This window comes from Colobus angolensis, unplaced genomic scaffold (genome assembly GCF_000951035.1).
Source record: "Colobus angolensis palliatus isolate OR3802 unplaced genomic scaffold, Cang.pa_1.0 Scaffold66, whole genome shotgun sequence".
Taxonomy (NCBI): Eukaryota; Metazoa; Chordata; class Mammalia; order Primates; family Cercopithecidae; genus Colobus; species Colobus angolensis.
Window position 1 is genome coordinate 1414548 of NW_012120265.1, and position 13692 is coordinate 1428239.

The window sequence follows — 13692 nt, forward strand, 5'->3', positions numbered from 1 at the left end:
CGGAGTCGGAGTGGCCGGCGGCCTCAGCGCTCTCTGTCTCCCCAGGATGCGGGCTCCGGGTTCGGGCGCGGCCTCGGTGGTCTCGCTGGCGCTGTTGTGGCTGCTGGGGCTGCCATGGACCTGGAGCGCGGTAGCGGCGCTCGGCGTGTACGTGGGCAGCGGCGGCTGGCGCTTCCTTCGCATCGTTTGCAAGACCGCGAGGCGAGACCTCTTGTGAGTGTTGACAGCATCGGCCAGGGCCCGGAGTGGGGCTGAGGGCTCTGGGGGCGCACGGTGCGGGGCTGGGTTGCGAAGACAGCTTGGAGGGTCCGGAGAGCTGGGGGTGCTTTGTAGGTTGGGGGTGGGGCTGGGCCGAGGGGTGGGGCCTGAGAGGGTGACCAGTTGGGGGGCTCTGAGGGCGCTACAGGGGACACTTTAAGGATTTCTCGAGGGAGGTGAGTAGCCTCCAAGGTACTTGGAGCGTTGCAGGCTGCTTAGGAGATGATCTCAGGGGCATCTTGGAGGTCTTTGGCTGCTGGTGGAAGTTCCAGGGAGCTGGGGCTGACTGGAAAGCCGTGGCGGTGTAGGGGTCTCTTTGGAGCCTTGTTAACTGTGAGAGACTTCAGGGAGCTCTCCAGTAGGTCACCGGGGCTCACAGGGACGACCCAATAGATAGTCTCTGGGAGTTGCCAAGACACCAAGACACTTTGGGTCTATCTAGGGCTTTCTCTGAGGGGTGAGCGAACTGCTTAGGAAGTCTATAAAGGACTTGCCGGGTTTCTGAAGGTGTGTATTTCCTCAGGACCGTGTCCAGCTGGGGCACTGTTTGAGATTTTGGGGTCTGTGTGGGTCTTTGGGTTTGGGAGTTGTTCGGAGTGTGTAGGGAGGCTGCTGTGTATTCCAGGTCTTGTTTGGGGGTGTATTCTGGAGACCGGGACACTGGGTTCATGCTAGAGGGGCAGATTATGGTGTCCTGTGCAAGGATCCTTGGAGGGTTTTTGCATTGTCTCTGAGGAGCTTGCTTAAACAAGCCGTTGGGGTCTTTCTGGGGTGAAACAGGCATTGCTGGGGGTTCCTATCAGAGCAGATCTCAGGAACAGCACCACGTGGGAGCAGGTGAGCCCTGGCTAGCGGGGCAGGATTCAAGACCTTTACAGCTCCTCGTAAGACGGAGTTGCAAGAGGGACTGAACCCATTGTAAGGAGGGCACCGAGGGTGTGGAAATGGGAATGATCCCACCGTAAGTTGACTGGTTCTGAACTTTCTGAAACTCACCCCTTCTCCATGCCATGGCCCCCTACCCCCGGCCCCTTGGTTGTTCTGATGTGGAAATCTGACTGTGCCCTCTGCTCAGACACCTTCCACAGCCAACCCATGCTTGGCAGAAGGAAGACTCAGCCCCTAGCTGGGCACTCAAGGTCCTACCATCTGTTCCCTGCCCACCTGCCTCTCCCCCCATCCATATGTTCACCTGGTCTTCAGAAAGACTTGCAGTGTCAAGCTCAAGCTACCTAGAACATACTATCCAGGAATGAAGGAAATAGAACATACTGGGCCCCTTTTAGCCAGGGCCGCTCTCTCTCTGGGAACCTTCGCTGAATTTTCCTGCTCAGCACCCTCCCATAGCTTCTTGTTGCCCTTAGAATTGAGGCCATACTGGCCGGGCACGGTGGCTCACACCTGTAATCCCAGCACTTTGGGAGGCCGAGGCAGGCAGATCACGAGGTTAGGAGATCAAGACCATTCTGGCTAACATGGTGAAACCTCATTTCTAATAAAAATACAAAAAATTAGCCGAGTGTGGTGGTGGGCGCCTGTAGTCCCAGCTACTCAGGAGGCTGAGGCAGGAGAATGGCGTGAACCTGGGAGGTCGAGCTTACAGTGAGCGGAGATCCTGCCACTGCACTCCAACCTGGGGGCGACAGAGTGAGACTCCATTGAAAAAATAATAATAAATAAATAGAATTGAGGCCATACTCCTGAGCATGGCACACAAGGTCCCTGACCATGTCCCAGCCTCCGCTTTCTTCCCTCTTGTCACTCTTCCAGCTGCACTTACCTCTTATCTATTGTTTATCTGTTTGTTTGTTTGAGACAGAGTCTCACTCTGTCACCCCGGCTGGAGTGCAATGGTGCGATCTCGGCTCACTGCAACCTCCACTTCCCAGGTTCAAGTGATTCTCCTGCCTCAGCCTCCTGAGTAGCTGGGACTACAGGCACGTGCCACCATGCCCGGCTAATTTTTGTATTTTTAGTACAGATGGGGTTTCATCATGTTAACCAGGCTGGTCTCAAACTCCTGACCTCAGGTAATCCACCTGCCTTGGCCTCCTAAAGTGTTGGGATTACAGGCTTGAGGCACCATGCCTCACCCCTCCTTTTTTTTTTTTTGAGACAGGGTGTCCCCTCTGTTGCCCAGGCTGGAGCAGCCTCCATCTCCTGGGCTCAAGCAATCCTCCCGCCTCAGCCTCCTGACTAACTGGGACTACAAGCACCTGCCACCACTCCTGGATAGTTAAAAGAATGTTTTTTATAGAGATGGGGTGTCACTATATTGCCCAGTCTGGTCTGGAACAACTAGCTTTAAGCGATTCTCCTACCTCAGCCTCCTGAGTAGCTGGGGTGATAGCTGCACACCACCACACCCGGCTAATTTTTGTATTTTTTGTAGAGATGTGGTTCTGCCATGTTGCCCAGGCTAGTCTTGAACTCCTGGCCTCAAGCGATTGCCCAATTTCAGCCTCCTAAAGTGCTGGGATTACCGTACCCAGTGTGAACTGCTTTGAACCATGTTGTCTGCTTGAGGACTTTCAGACACCCAGATTGTATGGTTGGAGTTGCACACTCATGTGAGGTTATGAGTCATCGATTGAGATTTCACCCCTTCCTCCTAACAGCAAGGTCTGAGATACCAAATTTCCTTTTAGCTCCTAAAGTGTGTATGTTAAGGAAAGATCTTATTTTGATTTCCAATTCACCTTTACGTTGAATGGGCATGCTTTGAGGTCTTATCAGACTCAAACCTGCCTTGTCTGACACCTAAGCTGTCTCCCTCCTGGGGCTACAATGACATTTTGGCCTCTGGTTGGTCCTTATTTTCTGGTCACTTTGTTGCTACATTAATAAAAATTTAACTCGGCTGGGTGCAGTGGCTCACGCCTGTAATCCCAGCACTTTTGGAGGCCGAAGTGGGTGGATCACCTGAGGTCAGGAGTTTGAGACCAGCCTAGCCAACATGGTGAAACCTCGTCTCTACTAAAAATACAAAAATTAGCCAGGTATGGTGGTGCACGCCTGTATTCCGAGCTGCTTGGAAGGCTTAGGTAAGAGAATCGCTTGAACCCAGGAGGCGGAGGTTGCAGTGAACCAAGATAGCACCATTGCACTCCAGCCGGGGCAACAAGAGCGAAACTCCATCTCAAAAAAACAAAACAAAACAAAAGATTTAACTCATTTAACCCAGCGTTTTCAGTTGTTTTCTTTTCTTTTCTTTCTTTGCATTGGGATTAGACGTTTCTTGTTTTTTTGATGAAGTCTCACTCTGTCACCCAGGCGGGAGTGCAGTGGTGTGATCACAGCTCACTGTAGCCTCAACTTCCTGGGCTCAAATGATCCTCCCACCACAGCCTCCCAAATAGCTGGGACTACAGATGCGTGCCACAACATCTGGCAGATTTTGTTTATTTTTTGTAGAGGAGAGGTCTCGCTATGTTGCCCAGGATGGTCTTGATCTCCTGAGGTCAAGAGATCCTCCTGCCTCAGCCTCCCAAACTGCTAGGATTACAGCTGTGAACCACCACATCTGGCCTGTTTTCTTGCCTTTTAATCTTGGGCCTCTTTCTAGACTGTGGGCCCTATAGGGGCACAGAAGGAGACTGTGTCAGTCTCGGTGCCACTTTGGTCCTGTGCCCCACTCAGGATTGGTGCACAGCAGTAGCTCAGGACATGTTTGTTAGGGTAGGTGGAAGGCCATCCCTTCCTTCTTGAGTTCACCCAGGCCCATCTCTCCCTCCTTTCCAGCTCTGCTCCCATGGGCCCTGTGGGTGTCCATGCCTGGTTCTGTCTCCCCTGGGAACAGGGGAGGAGGTGGGTCCACTCTAAGTTCCTGACATGGCTTGACATACTTGCCTGTGGGTGGCAGCTTTGAAGATGGCCCCGGGGATCCCTGTCTCCTCCTATTCCTACTTGCATGGTCCCCTCCCTTTGAGTGTGGGCTGGACCTAGTGACCCCCTTCTTTTTTTTTTTTTTTTTTGGAAACGGATTTTTGCTCTGTCACCCAGGCTGGAGTGCAATGGTGCGATCTCAGCTCACTGCAACCTTCACCTTCCGGGTTCAAGTGATTCTCCTGCCTTAGCCTCCAGAGTAGCTGGCGTTACAAACATGCACCACCATACCCGGCTAATTTGTATTTTCAGTAGAGACGGGGTTTCTCCATGTTGGCCGGGCTGGTCTCGAACTCGCAACCTCAGGTGATCCGCCTGCCTGGGCCTCCCAAAGTGCTTGGATTACAGGTGTGAACCACTGAGCCCTGCCTTTTTTTTTTTTTTTTTGAGTTTTGAGACGGAATCTCACTCTGCCACCCAGGCTGGAGTGCAGTGGTGCGATCTTGGCTCACTGCAACCTCCAGCTCCTGGGTTCAAGCGATTCTCCTGTCTCAGCCTCCCAAGTAGCTGGGATTACAGGTGCCCGCCACCACACCTATATAATTTTTATATTTTTGGTTGAGAGGGGGTTTCACCATGTTGGCCAGGCTGGTCTCAAACTCCTAACCTCATGTGATCCACCCGCCTTGGCCTCCCAAAATGCTGGTATTACAGGCTGAACCACCGCCCCGGCCCTAGTGACTCCCTTCTAGTGAATAAAATACATCAGAAGTGATGGAGGCTGGGTACAGAGGCTCATGCATGTAATTCCAGCACTTTGGGAGCCCAAGATGGGAGGAGTGCCTGAGGCCAGGAGTTCAAGACCAGCCTGGGCAACATGGTGAGACTCCATCTCTACACACAAAAAATTAGCTGGGGGACTGGGGCTCTCCTGTGGTCCCAGCTACTCAGAAGGCTGAGGTGGGAGGATTGCTTGAGTCCAGGAGGTCAAGGGTGCAGTGAGCCATGATTGCCCCACTGCACTCCAGCCTGGGTGAGGGAGCAAGACTCTGCCTTGAAAAATGAAGGGATGCTGACAAATCCCATTTAACACGTGAGAGAACCAAGGCACAGAGAGGGGAGGTCATTTGCCCAGGAACACACAGCTGAGGAGGCACAAGACTCCAGAGCATGTGCTCTTTAGCCACTGTGCCACACTGGAGTGGTGGGGGTGCTACATTTAGACCTTGGCTTCAGAAACTATTTCAGCACCCTGCCCTGACTCTCCTAACATGTCCTGTACTTCCTGCATGAAATCTGATCGTATTCATCCTTGTTGATTTCTTCCGCCCCAGAGTCCTGGGCCCAGAGCTGGACAGTGGGCTCATTGTCCCCAGGCTGGGGGTGGCTTGAGCAGCTGCCAGGCAGAGCTGCCCAGGCATGTGGCTGGAACCAAGTACCGGAATCCACTGCCTGCCGGTGTGGGCGTCCTTGAGAGAGAATGAGCGAGACCAAGAGACCGGGAGGCTGGGGGTGAATCCTCGTGTTCCCACATCTAGCCCTCGTGTTTAGTCCGACAGTGACCAGCTGTAGCCTCAGTTCCTGTTTCTTCTTGTTGTGCTGCCTCTGGACGGGCAGCCTGCTGGCAGGGGCTGTTTCCTGTGGTTATTCCCTCAATAACGCCCCTCTCCCCATGGGTGTAACATTTGTACCCCATCATGGGGTTCTTGGGGTACTCTGTCAAATTCACTCACAGGAAGCCCTTAGAGCAGAATTGGGTGTATAATAGGTGCTCCAGGCCGGGCACGGTGGCTCATGCCTGTAATCCCAGCACTTTGGGAGGCCGAGGTGGGCTGATCGCCTGAGGTCAGGAGTTTGAGACCAGCCTGGCCAACATGGTGAAACCTCGTCTCTACTAAAAATACAAAATATTAGCTGGGCGTGGTGGCACGCACCTGTAATCCCAGCTACTCGGGAGGCAGAGGCAGGAGAATCGCTTGAACCTGGGAGGCAGAGGTTGCAGTGAGCTGAGGTGGCATCACTACATTCCAACCTGGGCGACAGAGTGAGACTCCATCTAAAAAAAAAAGGAAAAAAAAAAGATGCAGGCATTGGGCACCTGCTGTGTGCCTCATGGGCACTTGGCCTGCCACTGGGTACATCGCCAACACTTGATAAATGCTTTGTAATAAGTCTGCCAGGGATTAGAGGGACCCTGTGAGGGGCTTCGTTTCTGGGTTGTTCTGTCCTCAAATTGCTCTGTGAGCTTGGGCGTGCTAATTCCCCACTCTGAGCCCGCAGTTCATTCGTTATTTGACAGATGGAATCTCAGGCACCTATTTTGGAGGATGGATATAAGGTTAGCACAGGGCATGGCAGATAGTAGGTGCTTGATAAACACTGAGAATGATCATCTTTTTTTTTCTTTTTTTTGAGACATGGTCTTGCTCTGTCACCCAGGCTGGAGTGCAGTGGTACAGTCTTGGCTCACAGCAACTTCCATCTCCTGGGTTCAAACAATTCTCATGGCTCAGCCTCCCAAATAGCTAAGACTATAGGTGCCCACCACCATGCCCGGCTAATTTTTGTATTTTTAGTAGAGATGGTGTTTTGCCATGTTGGCCAGGCTGGTCTCGAACTCCTGGCCTCAAGTGACCCACCCACCTTGGCCTACCAAAGTGCTGGGATTACAGGTGTGAGCTACCACGTCTAGCTGAGAATGATTATCTTGGCTGCTCTATTTATTGGTTGAAGGGATGAGCAGTGCCTTTTTTTTTTTTTTTTTTTTTTTTTGAGACCGAATCTTGCTCGGTTGCCCAGGCTGGAGTGCAGTGGTGCGATCTCAGCTCACTGCAGCCTCCACCTCATGGGTTCATTCTCCTGCCTCAGCCTCCTGAGTAGCTGAGATTACAGGCGCACACTACCATGCCTGGCTACTTTTTTTGTATTTTTAGTAGAGACGGGGTTTCACCATGTTGACCAGGCTGGTCTTAAACTCCTGACCTCAGGTGATCCACCCGCCTTGGCCTCCCAAAATGCTGGGATTACAGGTGTGACCCACCGTGCCTGGCCCTCTTTCTTTCTTTTTTTTTTTTTTCCTTTTTCTTTTTTTTTTGAGACAGAGTCTTGCTCTTGTTGCCCAGGCTGGAGTGCAGTGGCACAATCTTGGCTCACTGCAACCTCCACCTCCTGAGTTCGAGCAATTCTCCTGCCTCAGCCTCCTGAGTAACTGGGATTACAGGTGCCTGCCACCACACCTGGCTAATTTTTTTTATTTTTAGTAGAGACAAGGTTTCACCATGTTGGCCTGGCTGGTCTCGAATGCCTGACCTCAGGTGATCCACTCACCTCGGCCTCCCAAAGTGCTAGGATTACAGGTGTGAGCCACTGCGCCTGGGCTAAAGCATTTCTTGTTTGTTTGTTTGTTTTTAAAGTTCATTCTTGGCTGGGCATGGTGGCTCACACCTGTAATCCCAATACTTTGGGAGGCCGGGGCTGGTGGATCACCTGTCAGGAGTTTGAGACCAACCTGACCAATATGATGAAACCCCGTCTCTACTAAAAACACAAAAATTAGCCGGGTGTGGTGGTGGGTGCCTGTAATCTCAGCAACTCCAGAGGCTGAGGCAGGAGAATTGCTTAAACCCAGGAGGCGGAGGGTGAGCCAAGATTGCGCCACTGCACTCCAGCCCGGGTGACAGAGTGAGACTGTGTCTCACAAAACAGAACAAAAAACATTTTATTCTCATTCATCTAATAGCAAGTGGTGGCCTGCCTGCCTCCGCACAGTCATTCAGGGACCTGACTCCTTTCACTGGGGGCTCTGTAGTTCCCTGGGGCCTCTGCCCCTTATATCTACTAGCAAGTGGGGAAGGGGAACTTGGAACCGTCTATCTGGGCTTGGCATTTGTCCCTACACCCCCCATCCACTGGCACATCTCCTGGCCCTACCTGGGGCAGGGGCACTCCCTCCCCAGTTGGGGGCATATGCTAGATGCTTCAGCCATCTGTCCCTGGTGCCACCCAGTGACCTGGGGGTGGAGCGGCTGCCCAGCTCGGGGCTGGACCCTGGGGGTCCTGGTTGGGGTGGTCTGAGCATGAAGAGTCGAGGCTGGAGGCAGTGGGGGATGGTGTCAGGTGCTCCAGACTGCCCAGGGGACAGAAAGGAGGATGGGATCAGGTCCCAGCTCGCCCAGGGCCACCAAGCCAGCTGGGGTATGGGGGAGGACAGGGTGACTGGTTTATTATGCTTTGAGAATCTGCCTACTTCCTGACTGGTTGGTAAATGGCCTTTGCCCTTGGTCCCCTGAGAGACCCAGCCACCAAAAGTTTCACCATAGACCTCATCAAAGCCCCTGGCTGCCCTGGGGTCCTCCAGGGGGGAGGCTGAAGCTCCCGAAGTCCAGGCCGGGCAGGGCACCAGTGACGCTGTCCCCTCCGTCCTCCCTCCCAGCGGTCTCTCTGTGCTGATCCGCGTGCGCCTGGAGCTGCGGCGGCACCAGCGTGCTGGCCACACCATCCCGCGCATCTTTCAGGCGGTGGTGCAGCGACAGCCCGAGCGCCTGGCGCTGGTGGATGCCGGGACGGGCGAGTGCTGGACCTTCGTGCAGCTGGACGCCTACTCCAATGCGGTAGCCAACCTCTTCCGCCACCTGGGCTTCGCACAGGGCGACGTGGTGGCCGTCTTCCTGGAGGGCCGGCCCGAGTTTGTGGGGCTGTGGCTGGGCCTGGCCAAGGCGGGCATGGAGGCCGCGCTGCTCAACGTGAACCTGCGGCGCGAGCCCCTGGCCTTCTGCCTGGGCACCTCGGGCGCTAAGGCCCTGATCTTTGGAGGAGAAATGGCGGCGGGTGAGGCCAGGCGCGGGCATCAGGTGGGCGGGGACCCAGGACTGGCCCCCGGGCGGGCGGGGAGATGCTGCGCCCTAGGCCTCGGAAGACGGCCGCCCTGGACGTGGCCATGAGGTGCACGGTCTGGGTATGCCCGGGGCAGGGAGTTGGTGCATCCCAGGCCTCGGGAGGGGGCCTGTCCGGCGGTGACCATTATCCGTATGTTGGGGACCACAGCGGTGGCCGAAGTGAGCGGGCATCTGGGGAAAAGTTTGATCAAGTTCTGCTCTGGAGACTTGGGGCCCGAGGGCATCTTGCCGGACACCCACCTCCTGGACCCGCTGCTGAAGGAGGCCTCTACTGCCCCCTCGGCACAGATCCCCAGCAAGGGCATGGACGGTGAGTCAAGGGTGGGACCCCTGCCCTATCTCCTGGTTCGCTACCCGCCCAGGCCCCGCCCCCAACTTCCAGGCCCCACCCCGAATGCTCAGGCCGGGTCCCTAACACCTGTATCTCCTACAGATCGTCTTTTCTACATCTACACTTCGGGGACCACTGGGCTGCCCAAGGCTGCCATTGTCGTGCACAGCAGGTGAGGGGCCCACAGGCATAATGCCCTCAGCTGCTGAGAGTGACCTAGGCTATCTTGCCAGCCCGACCTGCCCCTCAGCTCCTGTGGGCATCTCCACCTTACCCTGGGGATAGAGAGGGCAGCCAGTGTTTCCTGAGCACTTGCTCTGTGTCCAGACCAGGGCCAAGTCCTCCATGTGTAAACTCATTGCAACCCTGTTAACTGCTTGGGGCTGGACAAAGGCATCACACCCATTTTCACACCCATCTTGGGACCCGGTTGCCCTGTGCCCACTACTCTGGGGCCCCTCTCATCCCCCCACCTGTTCACCACATCCATCCCATCAGAAAAACTCGTCCCCTCCATCTGTCTACTTTTTTCCATGCCCCCCACCTGGACCTGTGCCAGCCCCTCCTCAGGCTCCTCCTGCTCCCCCTGCTCCCCCAACTCTCCTCCACCCACGATAGCCCGGCTCCTGTCAGCAGCTACAGGAGGGTTGAAAATCCTAAATCAGACCTCCCCTGCCCCAGTCCTCCCTGCACCTGCCGTGACCCTCAGAATAAAACCCTCTCTCGGGCCAGGCACGATGGCTCACGCCTGTAATCCCAGCACTTTGGGAGGCTGGGGCAGGCGGGTCACTTGATGTCAGGAGTTCGAGACCATCCTGGCCAATGTGGTGAAACCCCGTCTCTACTAAAAATACAAAAATTAGCCAGGCGTGGTGGCACATGACTGTAATCCCAGCTACTCAGGAGGCTAAGGCAGGAGAATCGCTTGAACCCAGAGGCGGAGATTACAGTGAGCTAAGATCACGCCACTGCACTCCAACCTGGGTGACACAGCAAGACTCCCTCTCAAAAACAACAACAACAACAATAAAAGCAAAACAAACAAAAAAACCTCTCTCAGATCGTGTGGCCTCTGCCACTTCCCTGATGTCGTTTTCCTCCCCGTCACCCCTCACTCACTCCTCAGCCCCCCAAACTCTTCAAACCCATACACTCCTTCCGGCCTCAGGGCCCTTGCTGTGCTGTGCCTGGGCACTCTTCCATAGCTCATCGCCACAGCTCTTTCTTGCTAGGTCTCAGATCACACTTTACCTCCCCAGACAGGATTCCCCAACCCCCCTGGTTGCGTCACCATCAGCCCCTCTATGCCTTTTGACCCCGTTATATCCCTCGTGACACCTAACAACCAACACTTGTTCGTTGCGTGTTTCCTTCCTGCCAGCCTGTGAACCCATGCGAACTGGGCTGGCTTTGCCTGAGTCCACACCCAGCATGCTTCCCCATGCCTGTACCCTGGGGGATTTAGGTCCCAGCCTCTGCCCTCCCGGCTCCCCCTCCCCCTGCAGGTACTACCGCATGGCAGCCTTCGGCCACCACGCCTACCGCATGCAGGCGGCTGACGTGCTCTATGACTGCCTGCCCCTGTACCACTCTGCAGGTACTACGGGGCGGCCTGGGTAGGGAACGGTGGGTGGGGGCGGGGGACCCCTTACCGAGGCCACCCTCTGCAGGAAACATCATCGGCGTGGGGCAGTGTCTCATCTATGGGATGACAGTCGTCCTCCGCAAGAAATTCTCGGCCAGCCGCTTCTGGGACGACTGCATCAAGTATAACTGCACGGTCAGGCCCTGCCCTGTTCTGTCTAGACCCCGCCCCTCCAAGCCAGGCCTCACCTCCTCCCAATCAGGCCCCACCACCTCCTGGTGAGGCCTCTCCCCTCCCAGCAAAGCCCCACCTCCTCCTGGTCAGGCCCCGCCCTCTCCCAGCCAGGCCCCGCCCCCGACCAGGCTCTATTCCCTTAACTCCCTTCTGTGCGCTCTCCTGCCCACCTGCTGGCGCAACCTGCTCCCCCGTCTCTGGGGGTGGGGTGGGGAGCGGGTTCTAGGGAATGACTGTCCAGGATGGGGACAGAGAGGGCAAGCAGTGTTTCCTGAGTGCCTGCTCTGTGTCCAGACCAGGGCTAAACCCTCCATGTGTAAACTCAATGCAATCCTATAACTGCTTGAAGGGTGGACCCATTTTTCAGCTGGGGAAACTGAGGCTTGTAATGAGGCTGGGATTGGGCCCAGGGTGCCTGAGCTCCTTAAGGCAATGCCTTCCCCATGCCTTGTGCCCTGTGGGTCTTCCCTGCTGCTGACTGTAGAGAATTGAGACCCTGGGACGGGAAGGGCGATGAGGCTGGGGCTTCCAGGTGAGGAATGCGTGAGTCGGAGGTGGAGGCATCTGCTGTCCCGGAGAGGAGAGCAGGCAGAGGTTAAAAGCGGGAATTCTCCTTTCCCCTCCATGGTGAGAGGAAACCAGGCTGAGGGTTTCAATGCTGTAACCGGGGGCAGGATACAGGAAATACAGGTGGGAGGTACAGGAAACAGGTATGGAGCCCCGAGGGAATAGCAAGGCTGGCCGGGAAGGATTGGGTGTGAGGTTGTCCAGGAACTGTGGCAAGTTGGCAGATGCAGATTGGACAGATGGGACCCAGAGAGGTTCAGCCACTTGTCCAGGTCACACAGCTGAGCAGGGATTGGGGGCTCCTGGCTGAGCATCCTGGGGTATACCACAAGGTCCACAGCTGTGCTTGGCTCCGCTTTTAAGGAGTTTCGGTTCTGGTTGGCGGGCGGGCGGGGGTAGTCTTGGGAAAATTACTAATCTGCATGTTGAAATGCAAAAGTATATTTTTATTTTGTTTATTTATTATTGTATATTTTTTTGAGACAGGATCTCACTCTGTCGCCCAGGCTGGAGTGCAGTGGCACCATCATGGCACACTGCAGCTTCGACCTCCTGGGCTCAAGTGATCCTCCAGCATCGGCCTCCCAAGTAGCTGGGACTACAGGTGCGCACCCCCACGCCTGGCTCATTTTTGAATTTTGTTTGTAGAGAAGGGATTTTGCCATGTTGCCCAGGCTGGTCTCAAACTCCTGGGTTCAAGCAATCCACCCACCTCAGCCTCCCAAAGTGCTGGGATTACAGGTGTGAGCCACTGGACCCAGCCCAAAAGTATCTTTTAAAAGAAATTATAGAGAGTAGCAAATACACATAAAAGTGGACAGAAAAGTATAGAGAGTTCTGGTGCACCCCTCAGCTGGACCCAGGGGCCATCAGATACCCTGTCCTGCCCTTCCCCCCCCTCCACATCCTCCCCTCGGCAATGGCGTAAAGCATCCCTCAGATAGCATCATGTTTCCTGTGTAGCTGTTTCGGTATAACCTTTGAAAGATGAGCATGTGTTTTTTCAAATTAAAGTGAAATTCATATAAATTAGCCATATTAAAGTGAATAATTTGGCCAGGCACAGTGGCTCACGCCTGTAATCCCTGCACTTTGGGAGGCTGAGGTGGGCAGATCACTTGAGGTCAAGAGTTTGAGACCAGCCTGTCCAACATAGTGAAACCCCATCTCTACTAAAAGTACAGAAATGTAGCCTGGCGTGGTGGTTGATGCCTATAATCCCAGCTACTCGGGAGGCTGAGGTGGGAGAATTGCTTGAACCTGGGAGGCAGAGGTTGCAGTGAGCCAAGATTGCATCACTGCACTCCAGCCTGGGCACGAGAGCGAGACTCCATGTCAAAAAAAAAAAATTGGCCGGGCATGATGCTGCGTGCCTGTAATCCCAGTTACCTGGAAGGCTGAGGCAGGAGAATCGCTTGAACCTGGGAAGCCAAGGCTGCAGTGAGCTGAGATCGTGCCACTGTACTCCAGCCTGGGCGGCAGAGTGAGATTCCATCTTTAAAAAAAAAAAAGGTCAACAATTTGGTGGCATTTACAATGTACAATAACCATGTCTATCTAGATCCAGAACATTCTCATGCTCCCCAAAGGAAATCCCATCCCCAGTTACTCCCCATTCCTCCACCCCCAGCCCCTGGCAACCACTCATCTGCTTCCCGTCTCTATGATTTGCCTGTTCTGGACATTTCAGATCAGTGGAGTCAGACACTGTAGCCTTTTGTGTCTGGTAAGGATTGTTTTTAAGTGACAGTGATTTATCAGTGTCATCAGGAATCTGGGCAGTGGCTCAGTCCTGTTTCACAATGTCAAAAATGTGTTTTTTCTTATTTCCATAATTAAATACACAACCAGCATTATGACTGGTTGATGTGTCTTGTAAGAATTCTTGGCCGGGCGCGGTGGCTCAAGCCTATAATCCCAGCACTTTGGGAGGCCGAGACGGGCGGATCACGAGGTCAGGAGATCGAGACCATCCTGGCTAACATGGTGAAACCCCG

The 13692-nt window shown here is 54.6% G+C and overlaps 1 protein-coding gene across 1 annotated transcript in view; it reads left to right on the forward strand.

Moving 5' to 3' along the window:
* Positions 1 to 13: 13 nt before the first annotated feature.
* SLC27A1 (solute carrier family 27 (fatty acid transporter), member 1) overlaps positions 14 to 13692 on the forward strand; it is a 21620-nt gene continuing 7941 nt past the window's right edge. The window contains exons 1-6 of the mRNA XM_011925758.1: positions 14 to 213; positions 8516 to 8910; positions 9127 to 9288; positions 9412 to 9481; positions 10815 to 10906; positions 10980 to 11089. Coding sequence (XP_011781148.1) covers positions 47 to 213; positions 8516 to 8910; positions 9127 to 9288; positions 9412 to 9481; positions 10815 to 10906; positions 10980 to 11089 — 996 coding nt within the window. The 5' untranslated portion in view covers positions 14 to 46. The remainder of the gene's footprint in view (positions 214 to 8515; positions 8911 to 9126; positions 9289 to 9411; positions 9482 to 10814; positions 10907 to 10979; positions 11090 to 13692) is intronic.